General features: G+C 33.9%; 1 protein-coding gene across 4 annotated transcripts in view; it reads left to right on the plus strand.

The window, feature by feature from the left end:
- Positions 1–26,104, plus strand: part of LOC129241623 (neuronal synaptobrevin) — a 38,241-nt gene extending 12,137 nt beyond the window's left edge. For 3 of the 4 annotated variants that reach the window (XM_054878058.1, XM_054878060.1, XM_054878059.1), the window contains 3 exons: positions 6,516–6,674; positions 6,770–6,821; positions 24,549–26,104. In XM_054878058.1, coding sequence (XP_054734033.1) covers positions 6,516–6,674; positions 6,770–6,821; positions 24,549–24,715 — 378 coding nt within the window. In that variant the 3' untranslated portion in view covers positions 24,716–26,104. Of the gene's footprint in view, positions 1–6,515; positions 6,675–6,769; positions 6,822–19,876; positions 19,965–24,548 lie in introns of those variants that run through there. The other variant, XM_054878061.1, reaches the window with a different exon arrangement.
- Positions 26,105–27,967: the final 1,863 nt, after the last annotated feature.

Genomic DNA, 27,967 nt, shown 5'->3' on the forward strand with positions numbered 1-27,967 from the left:
AAGTAGAAGAATAAATGAAGAAAAGCTACTTTTACTCGCCAACACCGATAAAAAAGTGTTGAATTTTGGAAAACTGTAATATTGAGTGACAAATGCAAGTGGAAAGTTTTGAGATCGGATGGTAAGGATGGTATGGTATGGCGCAAGTCAAATGAAGGGCTGTGAATCAAAAACCTTAAATCCACAAACAAGCACGATAGAGGTTCTGCCATGGTTTGGGGTTGTGTGCCAGTTGAGAGAGTCAGATAACTTGCATATAAGCTGAAAAGTCCGGTGTTTTTGTCTCGTTTTTGTTCAAAATTAGCTTTATTCATCAACATAGTTTCCATCAAGAACAACGCAATCATTCCAGCGCCGCTCTCATACTTAGAATTATTTAGAAGGATTTTGCCTTTTGCTTCAAAATAGGCCTTAGTTTCGCTTTTCATTCGAGCGAAATTTTTTACTGGCGAGCATTTTTTTTAGGTCTGCGAACAGCCAGTAGTCGCTGGGAGCCAAATATGGCAAATAGACGGTGAATATGGGAGCAATTTGAAGTTCAAATCATGTAGTTTTGCCATTGCTTTGATTGACTTGTGACACGGTGCGTTGTCTTGATGAAACCAAATTGTTTTCTTTGCCATATGCGGACGTTACTTTGCCATTTTGGCCTTCAAACGCCTCAATATAGGTTCACTTTTGATGGTATTTCCCTTTTCTAGATAATCGATGAATATTTCACCATACACATCCCAAAATACCTAGGCCATAACCTTTCCGGCCAAGTCTTCTGCTTTCGAGCGCTTTGGACGAGGTTTACCAGTTGCTGTCCCCTGAGACGATGATCGTTTTGATTCCGCAGTGAAGTGATGGATCCATACTTTATCCATTGTCACGTTTGAACATGGCCAAACACTGCTCAGAATCATCAACCCGTTCTTGTTTTGGTGAATAGTGAGCAAACGTAGCACCCACTTTGAACAGAGCTTTTCCATAGTGAAATGCTTATAAAATATAAAGCCAACTCGTTCTTATGATATCTTTATGAAGTCAGGTAACTCACCTAACTTCACTTTGCGTTCATTCAAAACGACTTTGTGGATTTTTTTGTTGTTTTCTTGCGTTACCCCCTCATTTGGACGTCCAGACGACTACCACGTTGTGCATCATCGGTGCCTCTACGACCACGTTTGAAGTCAACAAACCATCGTTTTATTGCTGTTTTTGATGGAGCGGAGTTCCCATAACACTTTTCAAACCATTGCTTCCCATCAAAAAGCAGTGCAAAATTAAAACACAAAATCCTGTGTGGTGAGTTACACCACTTTTATGAAGTGTCGGATATACGACATTTTTTGTTATATTATTTTCAGTATAAATAAAAAGGTTTTTCGGTGCGCCAACTCTGGAGCAGGCTACATATAATTGGCCATGGGTAAAACACGAGTTGGTTAGATTGCTGGACTGTTTACTTACCCATAAAGCTTTACCAATAAGATAATGCATTCAATTCAGCAATACCTCTACCGTTGATATTATAAATTCGTTTCTATATCAAATGGTCTAACCCCCATTTTTCTCTAAGCTCATATTTTTTCTAGGAGTACTAAATACTAACTTCATTAAACTTTTTACCAATTTTTGATATTCTAATATACCATAAATGCGTCCAGTGATATGCAGTATGAAAAATCCCATTTGTATAGGAGGTGTCACGCCCCATTTCTAGCTATCACCAGTTTTCATGCAGGTGTTAGGTATTAACCTCATATAATCTCTTACCAAATTTCAGTTGTCTAGCCCAAATACTTCCGGAGATATGCACAATGAAAAATTGCATTTATATGGGAGGTGCCAAGCCCCCTTTTTCGTTTTTCTCAGTTTTCTTGGAGGTGTTAGGGATTAACCTCATATAACCCCTTACCAAATTTCATTGGTCTAGCCTAAATACTTCCAGAGATATGGACTATAAAAAATTCCAGTTGTATGGGAGGTGCCACGCCCTCTTTTTCGTTCTACGCAGTTTTTGTGGATGTGGTAAGGATTAATGTCATATAACCCCTTACCAAATTTCAGTAGTCTAACGTAAATACTTCCAGAAATACGGACTATTAAAAATTCCATTTGTATGGGAGGTGCCACGCCCGCTATATTTATCAAAATATTTTTTAGCTCATGACCATCTCGGTAAGGTATCCAGTTCGTGTTTCAAATTTGGTTACGATCGGTTTGTGCGTTTAGGACGCAAGTCGATCTATAGATACATACATAATTTGAATTTTATACAGGGTAGGCCATTTAAAGCGGGCCCATCGGGCAACCCTATAACTTTTGACAGGAACGTCAGATCGACTAATGACATAGCGCGTTGGAAGCGTCAGTCCAAGACAATTTTTACCATGGAGCAGTACACTCCAAAAGAACGCGCTGAAATAATTCAGCTTTACATCCAAAATAACTTCTCAATTGTGAAAACTCAACGTGCGTTTAAAAAAAAAAATAAAGTTAAAAGTGCGCCATCCAAAAGCACTTTACAGCGTTTATACGCAAAATTTATTAACCACGGTAGTCTCAGCAATACCAGCCACGCATCCAGACAACGTACACGACGTTCTGCTGAAAATATCGAGGCTGTACGAGCCAGTGTTGAGGAGGCTCCGTGAACATCGAGTTATCCCAATGTTTATGCCAATCATCGAAGAAAATGACATGGAAGGCTACTGGTTCCAACAGGACGGGGCTACATGCCACACTTCACGCGCTACAATCGATTTTTTGAAGCCATTGTTCCCTGGAAGGTTGATTTCGAAAAATGGTGATTTTCCGTGGCCACCGAGATCACCAGATTTGACGCCACCGGACTTTTATTTGTGGGGTTATCTGAAATCCAAGGTATACATCAACAAGCCAAGGACTCTAACTCAACTTAAAAACAATATCCGACGCGAAATCGCCGCCATACCGGCCGAAATATTGGCCAAAACGATGGAAAACGCCGAAAAAAGGACACATTTGGCCATCAAGGCCAGAGGCAAACATTTGAAGGATATCATTTTCAAAAACTAGCTGGAACAAATCTGCTTGAATCAAAATAAATGATTTTTCATATCAACACAAAAAAAAATGTTTTTTTCAATGTTTTTTTTCAGAAACAAATGGGCCCGCTTTAAATGGCCTACCCTGTATATATAGATTACTCTACTCGCGAGCGGCGAATCTTGCTCAAACATTTTGTTGTTGCTTTCGAAACGTGGTTCAATGTAAACTTTTTCAGCGAGGATTACTTTGACTCCAACATCTATAACGCCTTTCGTAAGGATAGAAATGCCAATTTAACTGGATGTGCTAGAGGTGGCGGATAATCCAGTCGCTGTGAAATATAAACATAACGTTTCTGAGGTAGCACTTGAAAATAGGGATGCGCTGTTCAACCAACTTTGTGTACACATCCGTGATATCTCTCAGTCTATTTTTGTTTGTTTTCTTCGTATATTTCGCCCAACAGTAGCCACACTCTCTACACAACCCATGTCGACAACATTCTTTCTTTGGCTTTGAATAAAGTAGGCAATGGCAATCTTTGTGTGCTGGGAGACTTTAGCCTTTTCAATTCCAACTGGTCAAGCACTTTATCGAAATCAACTTTTATCGCCTGCAATGTCAGTGGTCCTAGTAAAATATGTGTATTTAGTTGATGGTTTCTTATTTATTGAAATCGTGCAAGTTAACTGTTTTCCCAACAAACTTCGTCGCATTTTACAATATATTTTTAGATTTGAAGTCTAAAGTCTGTTATAAATACAGATATGCATTATGTGCCTCTAGTTCTGGAACTTGAATATCGGCGACAAAGCTGCTAATAGGTACTCCTGCTGATGCCGCTAATCTCTTTGCCGAGTTTTTTAAGTCCAATTTTGCATCTGCTTCGAAAGAGTTGAAAATGTCTCCTTGGATATACAATCATCTATTGATTTTGGCTAGCTAGTATTGCTCTGCGTTGGAAAGATCAGGTGGAGAAGGACTTGGCTTCAATTGGTATGTCCAATTGGCGCCGACGAGAAAGAAAGAAACGACCAAAATCGCGTAATCGGTTATCGCGCCAATTAAGAAGAAAAATAAGTATTGTCCACTAAACCCTCCTCACACGCTGATGACACCAAGTACCCATTGTATTAATTGATTATCTTTTTAATGAGTGGGCCTCCTAATCTGAATTAACCTCCATTAAATTGCACCGAGAAGTAAAGTAGGTTTTGCAAATATTTTTTTTTAGGTTTTACCAAGTGTTTTGTTGTGGTGTCATGGCAAGTTTTTTGCAAAACGTAGATAGCTCCTTTTATTTAATATTTTATTGTCAAAAATGCATATTTTAAATGTTTTCACAATCATACATGAAAAGGTTGAAGTATCACTCTGGCTCTCCCCGAGTAGCACTAAAGCGCCGTTTTTACACGTATCAATGATGATGGAAAGAATAATGAGATGGCACCTATCGTAGTACCGTTACTGTGTTCTCAGCAAAATCGACAATGAGTGACGTCGTATTAGCACCAGTATGGCCAGATTACCATTTTCGTAACTTGATTTAGAAGTTTTTTTTTTTTGTTATTTAGTCTCGGAGTTTTAGTTCTTTATTCATGACATTTTTCTAGGCTGTTCTAATTAAAATGAAATGTTTATAATTTTGTAAAATATCCTTTTTCAAAAATTAGTTCAATAATTCAGTTTTATTTAGCTTTACTTTTCTTACTTTCGGCGGCCGCCGTAGCCGAATGGGTTGGTGCGCGACTACCATTCGAAATTCACAGAGAGAACGTCGGTTCGAATCTCGGTGAAAACACCAAAATTAAGAAAAATATTTTTCTAATAGCGGTCGGCCCTCGGCAGGCAATGGCAAACCTCCGAGTGTATTTCTGCTATGAAAAAGCTCCTCATACAAATATATTATCTGCCGTTCGGAGTCGGCTTGAAACTGTAGGTCCCTCCATTTGTGAAACAACATCAAGACGCACACCACAAATACGAGTAGGAGCTCGGCCAAACACTCAAAAATGGTGTACGCGCCAATTATATATATATATATATATATATATAATATAATATATATATATATACAGGGTTGGCCATATTAAACTGACCCATTGAGTAACCCTATAACTTTTTACTGTAATTTGAAATCTAAGGTTTACGTCAACAAGCCAAAGACACTAGGCGCACTTAAGGCCAATATCCGACGGGAAATAGCCGCCATATCGGCCGAAACGCTGGCCAAAACTATGGAAAACGCCGAAAAACGGGCACATTACGCTATACGAGCTAAGGGCGACAACTTGCGCGATATCATATTCAAAAAGTGATGTAAACGAATCTCCTTGAACTAAATTAAATGTTTTTCACGATGAAACACAAAAAAATGTTTCTTTTTCCATATTTTTTTAATAATCACATGGGTCAGTTTAAGATGGCCAACCCTGTACATATCCAAATACGTGCTAAGGGCGACCACTTGCGCGATATCATATTCAAAAAGTGATGTAAACGAATCTCCTTGAACTAAATTAAATGTTTTTCACAATGAAACACAAAAAAATGTTTCTTTTTCCATATTTTTTTAATAATCACATGGGTCAGTTTAATATGGCCAACCCTGTATATATAACTTTTAACATCTGGTCGCATTGCCCGCGATGGTGGTCATTGTTGATGTTCTTCTCCTTTTAACAGTGAAATCTCTCTCTCTCTCTCTAATGCCGTGTTGCCTAGCTTTGGATATAAAAACGCACTAAAATTCCCATTCAAAGATAATAAAATACCAACTTTTTTTATAACACATTTTATGTTCAATTAAATTTATGAATTTTTTGCTAAGAGAAAGACTTTTTTGCTACATTTGAGGTTATGTAACAAGATAAGGTACTCTTTTTGTAAAAATGTCGTTATGGCCTCTTCAGTATTTTCTGGTATTTTGTTGCTCATTTTTACTATGAATACACCTCTTGATGCCCTATGTTCCACTAGGAATTGAGGACCGGATGAAACGATTACACCTCCAAGGTTTTAATTCCCATTCAGTAAATTCAAACGCTTTTTAAAATGTGTTAAAAGGTTTTCAGTATTAAGAAGAGCTGAGAGAGGAACATTTAATATTCTAACATAACTTTAAAAGGAGCAAAAAATTAAATTTACACTTTCAAAATATCAAATTTTATAAGAACCAACAAATTTTCATTAACACTACACTCTTCTGAGAGTGAGCTCTTTTAACATTATTTTGTTTAAAAATAAAGTTTCTTTTGAACTTATAGTTTCGGTAGCTTTAAATTAAAAATAAGAAACAAACACCAACTTCAAAATTTTCGTATTTTGATATATAAAAAATCACTAAATTTATTGCGTAGAGCAAATGGTTGGTAACACTGCACAACTTGGCAAAAGTGACGTCACGCACTCTCTGATGTGCCCAATCTTATTTCTATCATTCTTGCGTATCAATCAATGCAAATTTGTACTCTCTTTAACAATTTCACTTTCCCCAGGTCGTCGACATTATGCGAACAAACGTGGAGAAGGTGCTTGAGAGAGATCAAAAGCTGTCGGAATTGGACGATCGAGCTGATGCCTTACAGCAGGGTGCTTCGCAATTTGAGCAACAAGCTGGAAAACTCAAACGAAAATTTTGGCTGCAAAATTTGAAGGTACAGTAAGGCGATATGCACACCTAAGTTGCAAATATTTTAGATTTTTTTTTTCTTAAATAAATACTACATTTCACTTCCCGCTCGCTTGACAGATGATGATTATTATGGGCGTCATTGGGCTGGTCGTAGTGGGCATTATTGCAAGTAAGTTTTCCAAAAATACAAAACTACTTCGAAAAATATTATTGTTGAAAAAAAAAAACAAAAATAAAACTTTTATATAAAAGTAATATGTACGAATATAAAAATAATATTGAAAATTGCCTTCAACGTGTGCGTGTTATATAGTAACTTTTGAATGATAAAACTTGCACAATTTCTTCAAACTTTTTAACTCTTTTAACTAAATTAATTTAGTTCTATAAATTAACTAGCGAAACACAAATTTCTTTTATAATATAAATAATTTTAAAAGCACTTTTGAACGATTAACATGTTTGCAGCACAAATTTAAATTTTACTTAAAATGATTTCGTAACTATCTTAAATATCTTTATTATTGCTGTAAAAAAAGATGTATTTTTATTTTTCTAAATCAAATGCACACAAGACATTTCTCTCATTACATATACATACAGTTTTGGAAATTACATACCTATTCGTTTTCCATTCATTAATTGCCAATATTTAATTTTCTATCCTATTTTTATAGGTAATTTTATGTAGAGTGCTAGAATGTTTTATTAACCAAAACAAAAAAAAAGGAAAACTTATTAACAAATTGAAAATTCTGCGAGAACCAAATTTCAATTTCGAAATTACAACAGATCGAAATGTGGTGTTTATACATACATACATATTCCCCTACATGCGTTCATTAGTGAGTGTGAAAAGAAGCAAGCATTCACACGCGCGGCGCTGTTACTGTGGCCACTACATGCATATGTACATATGTACATACATATATTCGCTATGTTAATAGATTAATCACATAACTCATCAGTAAGCAAATTGAAGAGAAAAAATTCAAGCTTTACAATAATAAAAAAACTGTCAATTAGTATGTATGTACATCCTATCCAAGCACAATCGAAGCAAGGAAATTACTGAAATTACTAAAATTATTGAAGTTCAAAATTTCAATAACCATAACAATTGTTTGTAATTGGAAAATTGAAAAGTTCAAAAATTGAAAAATTGAAAAATCTTGAATTAAATTCAAATCACTATCCCGCCTTCTCATCCCATCGAAAGAGCAGTGCAATCATTTCGCGCACAATTGGCAGTCGCACAAACGGCAGGTTCGATATCATCTGAATAAAATGCATACTCGGCGAACAGACGTCGAACGCTTCAGTAATGTGTAGTTAGCTTTATTTTTGTAAAATTGTGTTGTTTTATACGTTTTTAATGATAAAAACAGGACAAGGCAATGTAATCACTCGGAATACTTTTGAAAACTGTTATTCGTTTTAAGCATCAAATACTTTCGAATATCGAAAAAAAACGCGCTCAGAATTCTAAAACTTTTTAGGAAATATTTCTGTTGTGTGTAGTAGAAATGCAGCAGCTCGAGAGTCGCTGTAATGATATCCTTTAATAATAGTCGCGCATCCTAATGCGATATATGAAGCAAACGAAAAGGACAAAATGTTGATCGATTCCTCCCGACAGTCGGTTCTACATTACCGGAACGACCGGGATTTACTATATATACATACAGCCATGGTCATATAAATAGCACATGTAGACTTTGAAAGCAACGAGTTGAATATATTTTTAAATAATAATTTTTTATTGGGAAAAAGCAACATAAAAAATAAAAAAACCTATTTACTTGCACTTTAAAACAAAAAAATTGTCAAAAAGAATTTCAGTTCTGAATTATTTTACGTGAACGTTGATAACTCACGAAACCTCCCGGACGCATAAATAGCACATCCTAAAAAATTCCGTATAAAAGCAAAAATAGTAAATAAAACAGATAGTAAAGTAATAATATTGTTTTACCAAATTACTATTTTGTACTATATCCACCGTTTTTGATTACTTCTTCAAGCAATCGCTCCATGCGTTCTACAAGCTTGTGGTATCTTTCCTTCGCAATCGAGTATCAAATCTTTTCAACTGCGACCCACAAATCATCAACATTTTTTAAATTTTTGTTAGCGAATTCGATTTTAACGTCATTCCACAAATTTTCTATTGGATTGAGATCAGGGCTCTGTCCAGGGCAATCCAGTACAGTAATTTTTTCTCTTCTGGGCCATTGCTTCATTGTCTTTGCAGTATGCTTTGGATCATTGTCCTGCATAAATGTTTTGGCATAAACTCAAACACAAATGGCTCCATTTTATTCTGGAGTACATCCAGATACTTTCTAATAGCGGTCGCCACTCGGCAGGCAATGACAAACCTCCGAGTATATTTCTGCCATGAAAAAGTTCCTCATAAAAATATCTGCTGTTCGGAGTCGGCTTGAAACTGTAGGTCCCTCCATTTGTGAAACAACATCAAGACGCACACCACAAATAGGAGGAGGAGCTCGACCAAACACCCAAAAAGGGTGTGAGCGCCAATTATATATATAGGTATATATATATATATTCAGATACTGAAATCTATCCATTTTAACAACCACGCGAACAATCGGCCCAACACCATGCCAGGAAAAAGTTCCCCAAACCATGATGCTTCCGCTGCCGTGTTTAATCGCCTTTTTTTTGAACCTAGGATTTAGCGCTTGATTTTTTTGGCGTAATACAATAGTTTTCCCATCTGGTCCCATCCTATTTATTTTGGTTTCGACGGTCCAAATTACGTTTTTCCAAAACTGGATAGATTTGTCTTTGTGTACTTTTGCAAAGGCAAGTCGGTGTTTAATATGTCTTTTTGAGAGGAGTGGTTTTTTCCTGCTTATGCGGCCAAACAGCGGGCTTCGTTAAGTCGCCTTTCTACAAGCGTTTTGGACACCTGTAGACCAGATTTTTGGATTATTTCAAGCATTATTTGCCGTGCCGATTTAAAAGGGTCTGCTTTGCTCTAGTTAGGATGAATCTTTCTTAACTAAATTAAGAGCATTTCAGCTACTTCTGCATAGCTTTTTCCGTTTTGTCTCATACGGTATAAATATAAGGGCTCTTTTCTCCGGCGTACATTGTTTTCCACGTCCCATTTTTAGTAATTACTTTAAAATTTTATTTAAGAAACAAAAAATTATTCTAAAAATCGCTGAAACAATATTAAAGTTTAACTCTCCGCTACACAAGTCAAAACGTGCTATTTTTGGGTCCACTTCAAAACCACAATGTAAGCTTAATAACGGTACTAAATGTAAACAAACAAATTTATTTGATCAAAGGAAGGTTTTGTACTAAAAACGTAACTTCACATATCGGGTTCACATTTGTGCTATGGTATTTAATGGCCCATAGCTGTATCCGGTCAAGGACTGTCACTCCAGCAGCACTATCGTATATGTATGGGGAATGTTTTGCTGCTACAACAACTACGACAAAATATTGATATCGATTTTGAGAATATTTCAGGAATGCAAAAAATTGTTTTTTCGCTGATAAACAACTAAACTCAAAATCAAATTCAAATATGATGTGCATTTTTCTAAAATAATTATCACTCGTAAAACACGGACATCAAATAAATATTATAATTATTCTTATAAACCCCAAATAATACCACATATAGGCTAGTACTAACTTCACAGCTGTGAAATGTCGCCAGCAACATGTGTTTGGCTTGACGTGAAATGTTGCTAGCAACATTGGTTGTCAAATGAGAAGAAACGTTGGGGTTATAAGCGTCGCGCCAGAAGCAATTGGCAAATTTTGGTAAGAAATGTATTTTTAAAGAAATTAATACATATATATATTGGCACAAAATATGTAAAGAAGATTTACTACACTCTTTGCGGCGTTCCACTTAAAAATGGAATTCTAATGCCGAGCACTTCACTCATAAACGAAGTCATGCCAGGATTTGCTCAGTTTAAAACGACTTGTTGCTGGCATCATGTTACAAAATTTCACGCATATTTCATGGCAATGCTATTTATATGGATTTTGACAGTAATTTCAAGTGAAACGCGAAGTAAATACTATGTTAAATAAAATATTTTTTTTAAGGAACTGGAATGAAAATCGTCAAAGCTATTCAAGGATAGCAACTTTGACTACGAAAAAAAATGTTCGTTCATATTTCTGTACGTTATAAGTTGTTGTTTTTTTTTTAATCATACCCTTATTGAAACTTTAAGGTCCTTTTCCTTTATATTTATCTTTATCTTGTATTTATTGATTTTAGTCAAAAAACACAAAGGTTTTTACTGACTTTTGACTTAGTGCTGATATAACGCCTTTTATTTTAATTTTTATTTTTATTTCTGCGCTTATCTTTTTCTTCATCTGCATATTCACCTGTTCCTTCATCCTTGTACAGGTATCCTTCGAGATACGCGGTACTTCAGTAGCACGATTTTCGAGTTACTCGGAAAAAAGTCCGACATTCCCTCAAGTTACACGGTTTTTCACCAATTTTTATGAAGAGGACAAAATAATAACTATTTATCAAATATTTATTGATATAACTAGCGCTTAAACCCTTTTTGTGGCGTGCGTCTTGATGATTATTCCCAAATGGAGGGACCTGACATAGAGGGACATATTTAAGCCGACTCCGAACGGCAGATATTTTTTAAAGAGATTTTTCATGGCATTGCCTGTCGATGTTTTCTTCATTTTGGTGTTTCGCGGAGATTCGAACCTACATTTTTCGAATTTCGAGTGGTATTCCGAATGGTGGTCCGCACCAATCCATTCGGCTACAGCAATCACCGTGATTATTGAGATAAATAAGCTATTTCCAGAATCCTTTTGCTTCCTGCTCTTTTTTTTCATTAAAAATGTTGTATTAATTCTGAGTTACCACTTTCACGGTTTCGAGTTATACAGAATCAGTTAATCGTTTAACCTGAGGGGCACCAGTATTAAGCCTGATCTACTATAAATCTTTTTCTTCAACCTCTCCATAACACATTTCTTTAATTAAGTATTAAAGCATAAATGGCTTTGTGCCCTCGCGGAACCATAAGAATTTATATATATTATAAAGCATACATTTAGGAGGCACACACGATTATATATTATATGTTTGGGCATTTGCATCTGTGTCATTTTTGAATTTACTTTTCCGCTTCATATTGAACTCGTTTAAAACTGCATTAATTTTTTCCCCTTCAACATCGAAATACCTTCCGAATGGGGTGCCATTCTTTATACCTTAGATATATATTGTGGTTAGCCGTAAAAGGTAATGTAAAGAGAGCAGATTAGCCTATTTTTATATAAAAAAGTACCTGGAATATTCAAGTAACTGTGGTAACATTTTGGCAAAATTAAATAATATTTTTGCACAGCGCTAAATTTCAGTTTACTCAAAAACAAGTAGCATCTTATCTTTCAATTCAGGCATTGAAGTGCACACATAAAAACTTTCCAACAACAACAAATTATGCGTTAGCAATGGGATACCCAAAACTTCGAACCAACCATATTTTCGAGGCATCATTGGCAACAAATCCACATTAGTTGCGTGAAAGCTTAAGTGGAAAACCTCATCAATACACCCTCGCTACATCTGTTAAGTGCATCTGCACATACACACATACCCACCACACTGGCGTTTACTCCGTTAAAAGGCGGTGTCTTAGTATTAATCTGGAGTGGAGTATTGAGCTTACATAAGAATATACATACATATGTATATGTGTATGTATGTAGATATGTGCATAATTCTGAGCGCGTTTTTTGTTTTTTTTTTTTTGCATTGTTGCCAAGTCAGTGGAACTCGTTAGTAATTCGTCCGATATCAAAGTGTTTTCGTTCGAAGTGGTGTTATTAAAGAGTTCTCGTTTGTGCCGTTCGTTTGTTAGTTTACTTGTGTGTTTTTATCTTTAGTTCCCCCTTGTGCGTTCACCTATGTATGTGTACTTGTTGTTAAATTGAGCATTATTTGGTTGTTATTAGCTAAAATTGTTTAGATTTAAGACAAATATGCTGATGAATTAAAATATTTTTTGTTCACATAAAATAAAAGCAATCGAAATTTAACCTAAAAAATTTTTTTTTTTCGGAAATTCGTTGGTTACATTTAAAAACAATTTTTTTTGTTGGAAATTCATTGGTTACTTTTAAGTTACTTTCCTAACAAATTACGGTAAAATTATATTTTTTATTACAATATTTTTTGGTTATCTTATTAAATACAAAAATGATAGAAAACAAGATTGCGATAAAATGAAAATAAGCTTTTTAATGGCGACGTAATTGCTCACATGAAATAAAAGCAATTGTAATTTAACTAAAAAAAATATTTTGTTTTCAAAATTCGTTGATTATTTTTAAGTTACTCTCCTAACAATTTGAAGTCCACTTACAAAACATTTTTTCTTGTTTTTTTTAGTTTTCTGATTAAGTACAAGAATGATAGAAAACAATATTGCGTTTAATGGCGACGTAATTTCAATTGCATAAATTGCCATACCTCATTTTACAAATCTTTTTTTTTATTCGACCAATTTTCGTGCAATGAATTCGGCATAAAATACCTGTAAAATTTAAAAAATTCATTTAAATTCATTCAATTAAAGAACATTGAGCCCTGTATGATGCAGTGATTTCAGCTTGATTTGTGAGCTGTGATTTTTGTCGCAACGTTGTTCACTATCAACCTTTAATTAAATTAATTTCAAAACTATTCGCAAGAAAATCTTAAACAACTGGAGTCAGTCGAAATTTTGCTTTTTTCTTTTGTTGCCTCTTTCGGCGTAATTAATTATTTACTTGATATTCTTAAAACAGTTTCCCACTTTTAGGCTTGTAAAATAATTTCTCACTGCTCAGATATTTGTTCGAAAATTGTCGTAATTCGCTTACCAATTTTATAAGTGATTTTTCGAAAGCAAAATATGTATCATATCGAGGATGATGGAATACATGGTTGCACCTTCCGAATTCGCTGTGTCGTTAGAGCCCGTGAATAAACGAACAAAAGTTAGGGGAATTGCTTGTTTGTGAAGAGGAAGAGTAGGCGGAAGCAATAGCAACTGCCAAGCACAAGAAGTTATACGCACACACACACACGCACGCTTCCCTGCTACGGCGTCTTTCGCAGAAAACCTGCATTTCGAGGCATTATATTAATTTGTGCTTTCACGATTTGAAAACGCGGCTCTTTGTTTTCATTAGTTTATCACAATAGTGCAGAGCCATTCACCAAATTTTCACAGGCATGTAATTTCTCCTCCTTTTGTTTGTTTTTCATTGGCAAGGGATCTAACGTCAGACTTGTCAAAATCGCGAAAAGTAAAGCAACTGTTTTAGAAAGGACCCACTCTCAGTACTCAATTTGTCTGAGTATCAATACTTACATATCGTGCTGAAAAGCTTTGTTTGCCTCCAGGATCACAGCTACAATAGTGTCCATAAAGTGCTGCCTCATCGTCCAAGCTTTTGCGCCTCACGACGGAGCGATAGAAAACTCATTAAGAGAGAACTTTATTTCACAATTGTATACTCAATCCATAGTAGCACTTATTGACAAGATATTTTGCGTTGGATTTCAAAACTGACATTATTTAGCTGGTTTTAATGCTGGTCCCCTTTTAAGCTTTTAAATAAAGTCATTTAATAACTTAAAATTATTACTATTAATAACTACATCTGGTTTTAGCGGAGAGGCGGAGAATATACTAACTGTTGTTCTCGTAAACTCATTCACCTCGAGAGTCATTCGCTTCGCTTCTTTTTCCAGTTTAGAAAAGCATATCAACGATATCAAAATCTTCATCCAAACTATCGTTCATGCAAATACGTGTCAGCCTAAAAGCAGACCTCCCATTTCGAAACCAGCTAATAAATCGGTCGTATGAATACTATGGGACGGTGCAAAAACAACAGCATAGAACCGTGTACGATGGAAAAGTCATGTCGTGGCTCTATGCTCCCGAGAGGAGTGAACAAGAAAAAAAAAATGAATACTATAACATTAATTATTTGCAAAATGCATATCCATCAATATCACCCCTACAAGACAGTGATGAACACTTTCGACAAAAATTCCAACACATTTACAAGTATTTTATTAGTCTCTAATACATGCGCAGTATCAGAATAGCATATACAACATTTTTTAATGGGGAAATCAAATATTTCATTTGATATCTTTTCCCCTGTTCGGTATGAATTCTATCTCTCTTTTACCAATAGCAATTCCATATAAGTGAAAAATATATCTATATCTATCATGCTCTGCTGCTCTGAAAAAAGTTCTAGTGTGGAATTTGGCTGTTGTTGTTGTAAGGGTGGATGCTTCGCTAAAAGTTGAAGTTCGTGAGTTCGGATCTCCGTAAAATATAAATTTTATAATTTCTAAATAAAACGTTTTAACGAAACCCTTCAGTCTGATTACTATTATTATTTAACGAAAATTAAGAGTTATTGAGAAGTTTGTGCTGTTTACTTTTTTAAGTAGTTGTTTTTCATTAAAAATTTGTCGTAGTAAATTTTTTGTTGTTAAAAATATTTACAACATTTTATTGCTTCCTTAAAATTTTTTATATTTATTAATTAATTTTTATTTTAATACATTTTCAATAAACCATTAGTTGGTATGAAAAGAAAAGCTTGTTGAGATTATCTTTGGCGTTTCGTGCAAACCTGCCGCTGTTGTTCTCCCCAGTTGGTTAATAGATCGTAGCGAACTTCTACTTGTTGTACTTGATACTTAATTTTATTGAACAGGAAAAATAAATGCTGTGCATAACTAAATGCATAACGAAATACAATTTCACAGAGTTTTTTTTTTTAGTTTTAATTTTAAGGTAAAATACAAATCCATTTCAAAAAATTAAAAAACAAAATAATTGAAAAATTCTACAGCGTAAACAAAACTTTTTTTTACATAGCATATTTATATGAAGCACTTAACTGGAGCTAAAAGCTCTGCTAACTTTGAGAAATATTAGACGTTTTCAACGTTGAAGAGTTAACTCAAACAGCTGATTTTTGTTTGCAATAGAGATCTTCACTTCTTCTTAAATAATGGTAATACTGCCAGTAGTAGTGCTAAATGAAGACGCAGCATTAGAATTTATTTATCATTTACACACTGAAGTATGAAAGAAAAAATCTCCTCATCATTCTGATACAAAGTGGCGGCAATAGAGTCAATCTTCGAAATCGCCTCATTTAAACTCCTTCACAGGCGGACGAATGTGCCACAAGGTGCCAGGGCTAGGGCACTCACGCGTGGGTCAGCGCGCATAAAAGCTGCGTTTAAATAAAATTTTATAGATGTAATGCGCTTTTGACGTTTTTTTGTTTGTAAATTTTGCCCAAAAATTGCAAATGCTTGTAAAAAATAAAGTTGATACTCGGTAATAAAAACATATGTAAAGTAGGATTGCAAAAAAAAAAAAACAAAAAAAACAAATAACTCTTTATTTCTAAGTGACCCCACAGACCTTCTAAATAAAAAATAAGTGCTAAAAGTTAGCAAAACAAAACAATAAAAACACAAAACAAGTATTATTTTTAGTATAATTTTTGGGACATTTTTAAAGAAAAACTAGAAAAAGAGATTAATAACATCGATTTGTAAACATTTTTTACCAAATTTACATAAAAGTGCACTTTTTCCTGTGCAAATTCAATGGCAATCTTCAAAGCGTTGGCAATATAAATAGAATAATAAGAACAACAATACAGAGAGAAGAGAAATAGAAAAATAGAATAGTAAAAAAAAAATATAGGTGATTAATTTTTGGGGTCATAGACCAAATTTAGGGGTAAACAAAAAAAAAATTTTTTTGGCCCATCCACTTGTGCTCTCATAATTAAGGGGGGAAGCTGGTCTAGAATTTTGAAAAAATCGAAAAATTTTTTTTGTCTTAAAAGGTGCTTTAGGGTCTTAGAAATAATATACCAAATGAGGGATGCCAGCAAAAATGTCTAAATGCCCAAATTTTTCATTCGACGGCAGTGCCTCGCAGGTATGCCCCGAACGCTATTTACAACTTTAAACGCGTTTTTCTCGAAATCACTTTTTTTAAACTGGCCGAAGACATAACTCGAACAAATCTTTACCGATTCTTACGAAATTTTGACAATACATTCGAAATACCTTTCTCCGGAGACGTACGTAGGATTTTTTATTTATATTACATAGTTTTTTTTTTAATCAACAATTTTATGTCGTTCTTTATAGTGAAAATTGTAACTTTTTGTTCAAACGTGCACCATTTCGCGAAAAAACAAAATATCGAAAAAATCCTACGTACGTCTCTTTCTGTTGTTATATAGAAACTAAAAAAATTTTATTTTTTGATCCAGGACAAAAATTAAGGAGTTTACGTCTTCGGCAATGGACCCACTAGAAAAAAAGGCGCCTTAGGAGAACTGCTGGACAGCGGCCATTTTGAAATTAATTCAGACGAAAAATTTTGTATTTGTACCATGAAAGCTATATTATTAAACCTATTTCACAGATTTTCGATTGATTCCTTTGTTGAGTCAAAATAAATTCATAAAATATGCCCATTTTTTGCGCTCTAGACCAGCTTCCCCCCTTAAGACACTTTGTCTTTTTACAATATTCTCAATATTTTGTAGGTTAAATGTTTTTCGCTAATTTTTTATAAAGATAAATTTTTATATAAAAAAAAAAATATAACAAAAAATATATCATTATTTAAATAAAAACACCTCTACAAATTTATGTGTACAAAATGTACAAACATTTTCACAAAAAAGTTAAAAAATCAAAAAAAAAATTTCATCAAAACTTTCAACCTTTTAAACAGAATCATTAGAAAACTTCTAAACTTCCTCTTTGGTAATGCGGCTGTTAATGTTAAAATACAAATTTATGTGAATGAAAAAAAAAATTTTCATCAAAATTATCACAAAAAAATAAATAAAAAAAAAAATTTTTGTCATCCAAATTTTCAAAAAATTAAATTAAAAAATTAAAAAAAAATGTCATCAAAAATTTCAACCTTTTAATCAGAATCATTAGAAAACTTCTAAACTTCCTCTTTGGTAATGCGGCTGTTAATGTTAAAATACAAATTTATTTGAATGAAAAACAAAAAATTCCATCAAAATTTTCACAAAAAAATTAAATAAAAAAAAAATTATCAGAATCATTAAAAAACTTTTAAACTTCCTCTTTGGTAATGCGGCCGTTACTCTTAAAATACAAATTTATGTGTACAAAATGTACAAAAATTTTCACAAAAAAATTAAAAAAAAAATTCCATCAAAATTTTCACAAAAAAATTAAATTAAAAAAAAAAATTTCAAAATGTTCAACTTTTTAATCAGAATGATTAGAAAACTTCTAGCAGACATTCTCTGGTACTGCGGCCGTTAATGTAAAAATACAAATTTATGTGTACAAAACGTACAAAAATTTTCACAAAAAAATTTAAAAAAAAATCTATCAAAATTTTCATAAAAAAATTAAATTAAAAAAAAATCATCAAAATATTCAACCTTTTAATCAGAATCATTAGAAAACTTCTAGCAGACATTCTCCGGTAATGCCGCCGTTAATGTTAAAATAACATTTTCTGTTAGGTTAGCCAAGTTGAGTTGACTCCGTTCTGAAAGAGAGCAAATGAGCAACGAGCGCATGCACACTTGCTCGATGCTCATTACTCGAACATTTTGGCGCATAAGCACGATTACTAAACATATATTGGGGTTTTTATACAAAAAATATTTATAAATCATTGAAAAACAACAAAAAAAAAATGCTGACAAATAAAATTGACAATTTTTGTTTAGCTGCTCAAATGGTTCAAAATCTCGCAAATTTGTTTAAAATTTCGAGCAAGCATTTGGGCAGTTGAGCGGCGAGTCGAATAAGTTCGGATATACGCGGGCATCTGGAGCTCTAGTTTTTAGCTTTGATACAATAACAATTGCATATGGATTTGTACATTTCAAACATTTCGATGTTGAACGGTAGTTAAGCGTAAACTGCTACTATTCGCCCAGTACACTGTTAGAAATAACTTAAGGGATTATATACCTTGTGTTGGACTCAAAAATCAAAAATTGTTTTATGGTATATTCTAAAAGTACATCATCTTAAAAATATAAATTCAAAAAATCATAAAGATCGGAGCACTAGAACGAAAGTTACAGACCGTGGAAGCGCGCGACCTTTCTTGGAACGAGAACTGCACGCAAAACTTTGACGCGATTATCTAAAAGTCGTGTTTTTTGAAAATTACCATCGCGGTGAACATTATTTATCAACAACTTTTAGACCGATTTGCATAAACTTTTTTTTTAATTATTCGAAGTTACAACCTCGTGAATCTGCATGGTGCACTTTTTATAAATATTATTATAGTTCGCTGGAATAAATTTTTTTTTTTTAATTTTTCAGCCCCTCAAAAATCGATTTTTTGGTGCAAAGCGGTTTTCATATCGAGAAAATTTTTTTTTGGGTAAATAAACCGTTCAGATTCACTAAAAAACATTTTTCTATAATAATCATTTAACTTTTTTGATATCAGTTGAGGTGCTCATGCGCTACCGTGATTACCGCAAACCTTTTTTAAAAATGGCATTTCGGGGGAGTGGCGATATCAACAATAAATAATAACATTTTTTAAAATAAAAAAAAAAAACATTTAAATGTATTCTTCGAGAGTTACCCTTCAGTATGATATATGCCTCATTTGAATAAAAGTACAATACTAAAACATATTTAAAAAAATTATGACAATAGTCCATTTTTTCGGGCTCACAAGGTATATAACCCCTTAATAATTTAAATAGAAGTGAAAAGAAGTGTCTGCAAAATTCAAAGTCTCGTAATCAAAGGTGCAGCATTTCATAGTTCACTCATTTGCAAAAAATTATACAAGATGGCACAAAATTAATCACCCTGTCGGAGGACTTATAATTTTTGCAAATGTCTCAAGTTTGACACTTGTGAGTTAAATAGCTGCAGCATACAAATAGACAAGCGTAAGGGTCTAAATTAAGATTTCCGTTACCCAAAATTTTTCTTTTCTTTAGTAAAAAAGTTAGTCAGAAAAAACAAAATTGGATGATTAATTTTGCGCCACTTTGTGTTATACTAATATAATTAATATAAATATACAAAATTTTCAAGCAGTTATATACGAAATAACTGAATACCCAATTGTGTTCCACAAATTGCAGAGAAAGATGAAGATTAACTTTATGAATTCAAGTTTACACCGTTATTTGACATATGCAATAAATAAAATACACGCAATTTATACAAAACGAAAGGTAAAAAAATGAAAAAATTCAAAGATCATGCAGTACTTGCAAAATCGTAAACATTTAAAAAAAAGCTAATACCATAAAAGTGCTACAAGCAAGAGCTTAATTAAATTTGACGTCATTTAAAGAAATTAAATTCACTTTTAGTTGAAACAAATGAGAAATTCAATTATTTTCATTTCCATTTGACAGTATCTCTCACTCACATACAATTACTATTTTATCTTAGTTTTCATTATTCACAATTCACATCTCACTATATTACACTCGCTAACACGCACACACACACACACTCACCTGCTATGATTGGAGGATTAAAAGTAAAACTAATAGAAAGGGAATAACTTTTCATATTGCACTTTTTCCATTTTACACAAATTTTGCATTGTAGAAGCATGGGTAGTGCCAGCCATATCTGCCGTAGATGAAACAGTTTCCGCACCATCACAAACTTCCCAACCCGAATACGTGCATACCGATCACAATAATAACAATGCTATTGGCAAACACACAAAAACATCTAAATCACACAAAAACCACGCAACCGAACATTCACGAACATCCTCAGCATCTGATACCGAAACTGAACATGAAAATCAAACTGATACTGAATCTGAATCTGAAGTTCATGCATCTAAACACAATAAGCACGCACATGAACCCGAGACCGAACTCGAACACAAAACCGAGCTCGAATCAGAATCTAAAATAGCACACGACAATGCGCCCGAACATACCATTCAAAGAACACCGACGAACGAAGAGGAAGAGGGTAATCCACCGGATGCAGTTGCTGTACACGAATAAATTTTTGCAAAAGAAAATTCCAAATTTTTACAATAAGCAACATTTTCAACATAAAATCAAGAAGAAGAAGAAGAAAAAAAAGAAAAAATCAAAAATTTATAGCAAAATTTAGACAACCGAAATTGATTGAGCTTCTTTTAAATTTGTAAGCAATTACCAGCATATTTATGGGCTTATGTGTGATTTGAAAATTTCATTTATGTTTGTGTGTATGTTATGCTTCATCCGATTGATTACTAAGTTTCATGTCGTCTCACAAAACCACACATGTCCCGCACACTACGAATTCACACATAATACATTTCCCTTACAAGCAAACGTAGTGCATGAAATTGCGATCTTTTAGTACTTAATAGCTTTTGTATTTTACTCAATTTTAAAAATACTTTAACTAAATAGCATTGACAAATATTATAATTCAAATATTCATAACTCATAAATAAATATTGGACTATTTATTCATATAACCCAAAGAATATTTTTTCATGCTAATTTCGAAAATAATAATATTTCACTCAAAGGATATAGAAAAAAATAGATTAACGTAGGCGATATGGAAGACTCTGACCTTAGGCTTATCGAAATTTTGTACCTTATGCAAACAATAGTGCCCTTGTTGAGGATGAGTTACACGCTCTCCCTTAAGCCTAAAAGGTCTTAGAAGATACAAGGTGAAGTCCAAAATAAACAAGACTGAGCTAAAATAGAAACGGCAGGAGCTTTGTTCTGATAACTTCGAGTTTATATACCATATATAATTGGCGCGTACACCCTTTTTGGGTGTTTGGCCGAGCTTCTCCTCCTATTTGTGGCGTGCGTCTTGATGTTGTTTCTGAAATGGAGGGACCTACAGTTTTAAGCCGACTCCGAACGGCAGATATTTTTTTATGAGGAGCTTTTTCATGGCAGAAATACACTCGGAGGTTTGCAATTGCCTGCCGAGGAGCGACCGCTATTAGAGAGATGTTTTTCTTAATTTTAGTATTTCACCGAGATTCGAACCGACGTTCTCTCTGTGAAGTGCGAAAGGTAATCACGCACCAACCCATTCGGCTACCGCGGCCACCGAGTTTATTTATTCAAAATAGTCCCCTCCTTGATACACTGTTTTGCACGATCTAAAAGGATTTTGAAAGAGTGTTTCAGGTCATTGACCGGAATGTCCTTCAGGATGTCGGTACAAGCCTTTTGGATGACCTCTACGGACGCAAAACGTTTTCCTTTCATGGTCAAATGCAATTTTCCGAATAGGTTGAAGTCACAGGGAGCTATATCGGGCGAATACGGTGAGTGAATGATGATACGAGTTCTAGTCAAAAAATCAGTCCCAAGAGTGGATCGCAATAAGCGCAAGTTTCCTCCTTCGCGGTATTCAGGGCGAATTCGACGATTGCGATGCAACAAACGCTTCAAAACGCCAAGATAGAAAATGACCCGTTGGCACGAACTCTTTGTGGACAATACCCTTGGAATAGTAAAAGCATCGATAGCAATAGTGAGCATCGACTTGATTTTTGATTTCTCCAAACGCGATTTTTTGGGTGGTGGCTCGTTTGGGGCCTTCCATTCGGCACTTTGACGCTTAGTTTCAGGTTCATGTGGAAAACACCACCTTTCTCGTCTTCTCTCGCCTCTTTAATAAGGCCTTTCGAATCTTTAATTCTCAGCAATTTTTGGTCCTCAGTTAACTTGTGCGGAGTGAAAGGTACACAGATTTTTCCTAAGCCCAAATGATCAGTTAAAATGCGATTAATCGAAGTTTTGGAGATATTCAACTCCGATTCCATGAACTTCAACGATGATTTCGGTTCATTTTTGATAAATTTACGAACAATTTCGATGAAGTTTTCGGTGATTACTGATTTTGAGCGGCCCGTATGTTCATTGTCATTTATGTTCTCACAACCATCTCTGAAACGTGTGAACCACTCATGAACTTTGGCTTGAGGTAGACAATTATCGCGATCAACTTTTTTCATCAATTCAATTGTTTCGGTAAACATTTTACCGTTTTTAAAACCAAATTTGATTTTAGCTTTTTGTTCGAAACTCATTTTTGTACCGATGACATAAACATACTGACACTTTAGACGCAATAACTTCGCTTTCACTGAACCGAATGTCACCAAGCTTTCACTGGAAGTCAGCTAGGGATGTAACTTCCAACGCACTAACTCATTAAATAGATGACGCCATCAAAAACTTTTTTATAGCATCAGCCTTGCTTATTTTGGACTGCACCTTGTATTACCGGGCATTCCAATCTTAATGAAAATTTTTTCAACCTAAAGGAGTTCATGGTTATAAGGATACGCCTACGCCTACCAATATTTTTTGATTCACTTACACTCATCCAGATGAGGTGTTCTCTGGAGAGGTTTCTATGGAAGTTACCGGGATATAGAGGGGAGAAAGACCATGCATTTAATTAACACAGCCCGGCACTTATTAGAGGGTGAGCGGGTCTTGATTGAGTGGATACTCGTTTTAAATTTTGGAGTATGATGATTTTTCATTCAACAGCCCGCCACTGGAAAAAACCGTTTTGCAAATAACTGCTACGCTTTTTGTGTACTCCTATTTACAGCTGTAGGAAATGGGTGTATTTTTTTTTTTTTTTTTTTTTTTGGTTCTGTGCCATCTATTCTCTATTCTAAACGTTCTGTGAGGAGCCATTCTATTGATCTTGAAAAACTGCACTTCAATCAGCACAGAACGTCTACTGCGTTTAGTTCTAATTCAATAATCCGCACTAGTCTCCGTGATTTATCAGTATGATATGTACCATGCTTGTGCTATGGTATGCTGAGTTTCCCAGGTTTCAGTGGTGGGACCACTCTCCCTGATTTCCACTTGTCAGGACATTCCCATGGCAGCCGGTTCTACATTACCGGAATGACTCGGATTTTTCTCGACCAAGGGCTCCGCCCCAGTAAACTAGCCCTGTCTAGTGTACTGTACCTCTTGTGCGTCAATCAGCGTGGCCTACTCGTGAAAGTTTGTTGTCCAGAGAAACAACCTTGGAGGGTTAGAAAACACCCTTTATGGGATCTTTAACCGTACAAGTATTTTTCACGGTATCACCGCTTTATACCGTATCGGAGAAATACTAGTCAGAACCAAAATGTATCGGAGCCGCTTACAATTTGAAGTTTTACACAGATTTGCGGTTAATTCGATCTATACACCATACAAAAGTTTTATTTTTATTTATATCCTATTAGACTTGCATTCCAGCGAGCAACTCGAAGTGGGTGCCCACGACAGTCGGTTCTTCGTAACCGGCACGTCCCAGATTTTTATCTGACCAAGGACTGACACTTCAGCAGCATTCCCCCAGTACACATGGGAAATGTTTATGCTGCTACAACAACAAAAAAGTGAATGCTTTTATTTTAAATTTATTGCGTCGACAATGTGTCGTATTAACCTTGACCCCGATTAATGTAGCATGGACAGTGTAGGGCATAGAAACATAACAGTTCTTGCAATATACTAAAAAACAGAAACAGAAAACAGAAAATCAATTTTCATCAGTACCAAACATTTAGGATATTTCACTCATTTGTATATTTGTATGAGTATTGTATGGTAATGCATTTCAGGCACAGTGTATTCTGCATATTATGTATGTATGTATGTAAATGTTCTCTTAACGTACGAGTATGTAAATATTTAAATGTCATTTCAATTAATTGCATTTAACCAGTTCTAAAATAACAACAAAACTAATTTCTGAATTCTCTATTTAAACAAAACAAAAAACAAAAACGAACAGATAAACTAGGATTTATAGGCGGCGAAACACAGCCACAATATCCACAGTATCCACAATATATGCCACCACCACCACCACAACAACAGGCACAAGCGCCAGCTGGTGGCACCTCATCATTGGTTGACGGCGACAGTGTTGGCAACAAAGAGCAACATGGTGCAGTATAAAGCTTTTCTTCAAGTCTACTAAGTTAAAGTGAAAGGGTAAACCAAAATACGAAAATTACAAAAATTATTAGAAACAACAAAAAAAAAGAAGAAAAAAATTAAAAATATCAACGTTGAAAGTCAAAGCATTGGATAAACAACTTCTTAAAGGAGTAAAGATTGCGTCACATAACCTCAGAACATAGAAAAGAACAATTTTTTTCAAAATATACGGAAAAAAGTAAAAGTGAATATTGTTAAAAAAGCATTTCTTCAGCGAATTGTTTGGGCAGAAGTGACGTAACACTGGAACCATATTTGTATATTACTTAAATAGGATTTCATTTAATTTAATTAAATATTTTCTCTTGTTTTTTTTTTTAATATTAAATATTAAGATGATTAAGTTTAGTTGCCTGCAAGAGATTTCAACATTAACGCTTTAGTGCATATAGTTTTTCATGATTACATACATGAATAGGGTGATTCAAAACTTTGCAATTTATTTTTTTTTTTTTTAGGATGGGAAAGAGGTAAAATTTGGAGTTAAAAATTGCGTTTCCGGTGTACTGTATGATGCGCCTGCACCAAGTTATTAAATTTTGAACTTGATCAATCACAAAGCAATTCTAGGGTCATGCAGGCTATCAAAAAACATAGGGTCTAGGGTCAACTCTGGCTAGCAACAATCAATGGCCAAATAGACTCATTCGAGTGCATAGTTTTGCGCGTCCGCTTGAGCTGGTGAACACAAACTATTTATGCTGAATACAAAACTTGGCCTTGCTTTCAATTATTAACAGGAAAAAATTAAAGGTCAGATGCTCCAAATTTGTTTTATATGTATAGCGAAATCAGTGACGGTTCCACAAAGAATGTGTGCAAAAATAAGAAGACGCAATTTCAGTCCATTTCTCTATTTAAATTATGGTACGAAATTTCAACACACAAAAAATGAATTGGTTCTATGTAAATCGATTCTTATTGCTCCTTATTGTGCTTTTTACATTTTTTTTTTTTTTTTTGAGTGGCTAAATTTGCTGCCTGTGGTTTGTTTTATTAGAGAAATGCAGCTTAGCGTCTTTATGAGTTTTTTGTGGATCACTCTCCTTGTTGTTGCAGTTCACTAGTTAACGGCGACCTTTGTTCAAATTTCCCATTCCATTTGCTCACGTTTTAGTTGAGAACGACGACTGATAAAGTCAGCAGTGCAACGCTGTGATTGGTCAACTTTAAACTTGAACAACTGCGACGGTAAAGTTGAAGTTGAAACTCCTAACCTGACACTCGGTTTTACTTTACTAGAACGACACGAACTTATATCCGACTAGGGACTTTCGCTTTAGCATCATTCATTTTATGCAGTTGGAATAACAACAACATGAACTTTCAACTCCAAATTTCACGTTTTTATCAGTGCGCAATTTTAGTATACTCTGTATGCCAAAGAGCGTTTTTTTTTGTTTTTGCATGTGTGTAATACTTGAGGCTTGCTCAATTCTTCTACTACTTATACAAATATGTATGTATCTATGTCTGTAAAGACTCGTGTGAGTTGACTTGAAGATCGTTTATGGTACTCGTTGTTCCATAGAATTTGAATGATGATTCGGTGAGAGAAGAATATATTCACAATTCAGGCGTACCCGCTTGCTGCGAGCTATACAACATTTACCGCAACAAGTGAAAATACTCATCAGCCGCCGCATACATATAAAAGTATACACATATATGTATATATATGTATGTCTGTACATACCAACACCAAAATAATGACAAATATACTTTCAACAATAATTCAATAGAAAAAGAGGTAAAGATCCTACGAAATTAATTACTATTTCAACATAATTATAACATTCAAATAATGAGTAATTAATTACTGATATTTCAAAATATTGACATTTAAAGAATATTCGTTTATGGTTGCATTATTTGTGTGAAAACTAAACAAGACAAACGAACAAAAACCAAAGAGCGACAGGCAACGGGCATACAAACCAATATTTAAACTAGAGAAACAAAAATATTTGCATAATTAAAGAAAGAAAAAACTGAAATTAATTCATACATAAAAGCAAACAATAACAAAGAAAATGTATTAGAGAAACTAATGTAACGAGCAAATAAATAAATTTAGCGGACAAATGTATGAATTTTTATACGTTTTTCATTTTATGTTTCAATGAAAATTTCAAATTTATGTTGGATTGATTAATATTTTTCGTTTTAAAATTTGCGTTGCTTAGCGAAAATGTATTTAAATCGAAAAATAAATATATGTATGTATGTAAGCCAGTTAATGTTAATAAAACATATATGTATATGAGGCACATGTATGGAAATGTTGAATTTTTATTAGAATAAAATTGCGTTTTTGCTTGAAATGGCGTGCATATACTATATACTACATAAATATTAAATTTAATTAGTACCAATGCCTAATTAATTACATACCTATGTACATGCCAAAGCTACCAACAAAATTAACAAAAATTAAGAAACAAACAAACAACAGACCTTAAAATGTTAATTTCTTAATTTAAAATTAATATAATTCTTTTTCATTTTCAAATTTTTTTTTATTGAAAACAAATATTTTCACTATTGATGTAGATATTTTTCCGCTTAACAAAATTGATCAATAATAAAAATGTAATTAAATAAAAGTTGTTAGCCAGCATTAATAATATTTACTATTTCAACGATTATTTTAAGTGAGTATAAAATTAAAAACCAAAAAATAATACAAAAACAAAACAAGTCAGCGATTAATTAATTGTCATACCAGCATACTATTTTACTACCTGCTGGTTGATGTGGCAACGCCCGCATTTAATGCAACACCGTTAAGGGCATTGCTATGTCAGTTTGCAACAGTGGGACAAACGCAAAAATACTACAATTTTTGTTTTGAATGTAAATTTTGTGTAAGCCCCAATAAAAAACTTAATTATGCTGTGTATACAATCCTTGAATAGACGAAGAACTTGTGTATAACAATAAAGTCACTACAAACATTTTGAAATCAAGTGCCACTAATGTGAGTAGACTATGAAAATTAAATCGCACTTCTACATAATGAATGATTTACACGTTGCCATGCGACAACAAATTTCAAATAAATTGATAAAAATGTTGATAAATGTTGGTAAATTAAGTTTTTACTATGACCTGTTTAACAGAAAAAAACTGACATAAATTGGTAAAAATTCGTACACATTTTTGTGAATTTGGTTTGCATTATGCCATGTTAACACAAACAAATTTTAC

This window comes from Anastrepha obliqua, chromosome 3 (genome assembly GCF_027943255.1).
Source record: "Anastrepha obliqua isolate idAnaObli1 chromosome 3, idAnaObli1_1.0, whole genome shotgun sequence".
Lineage (NCBI taxonomy): Eukaryota > Metazoa > Arthropoda > Insecta > Diptera > Tephritidae > Anastrepha > Anastrepha obliqua.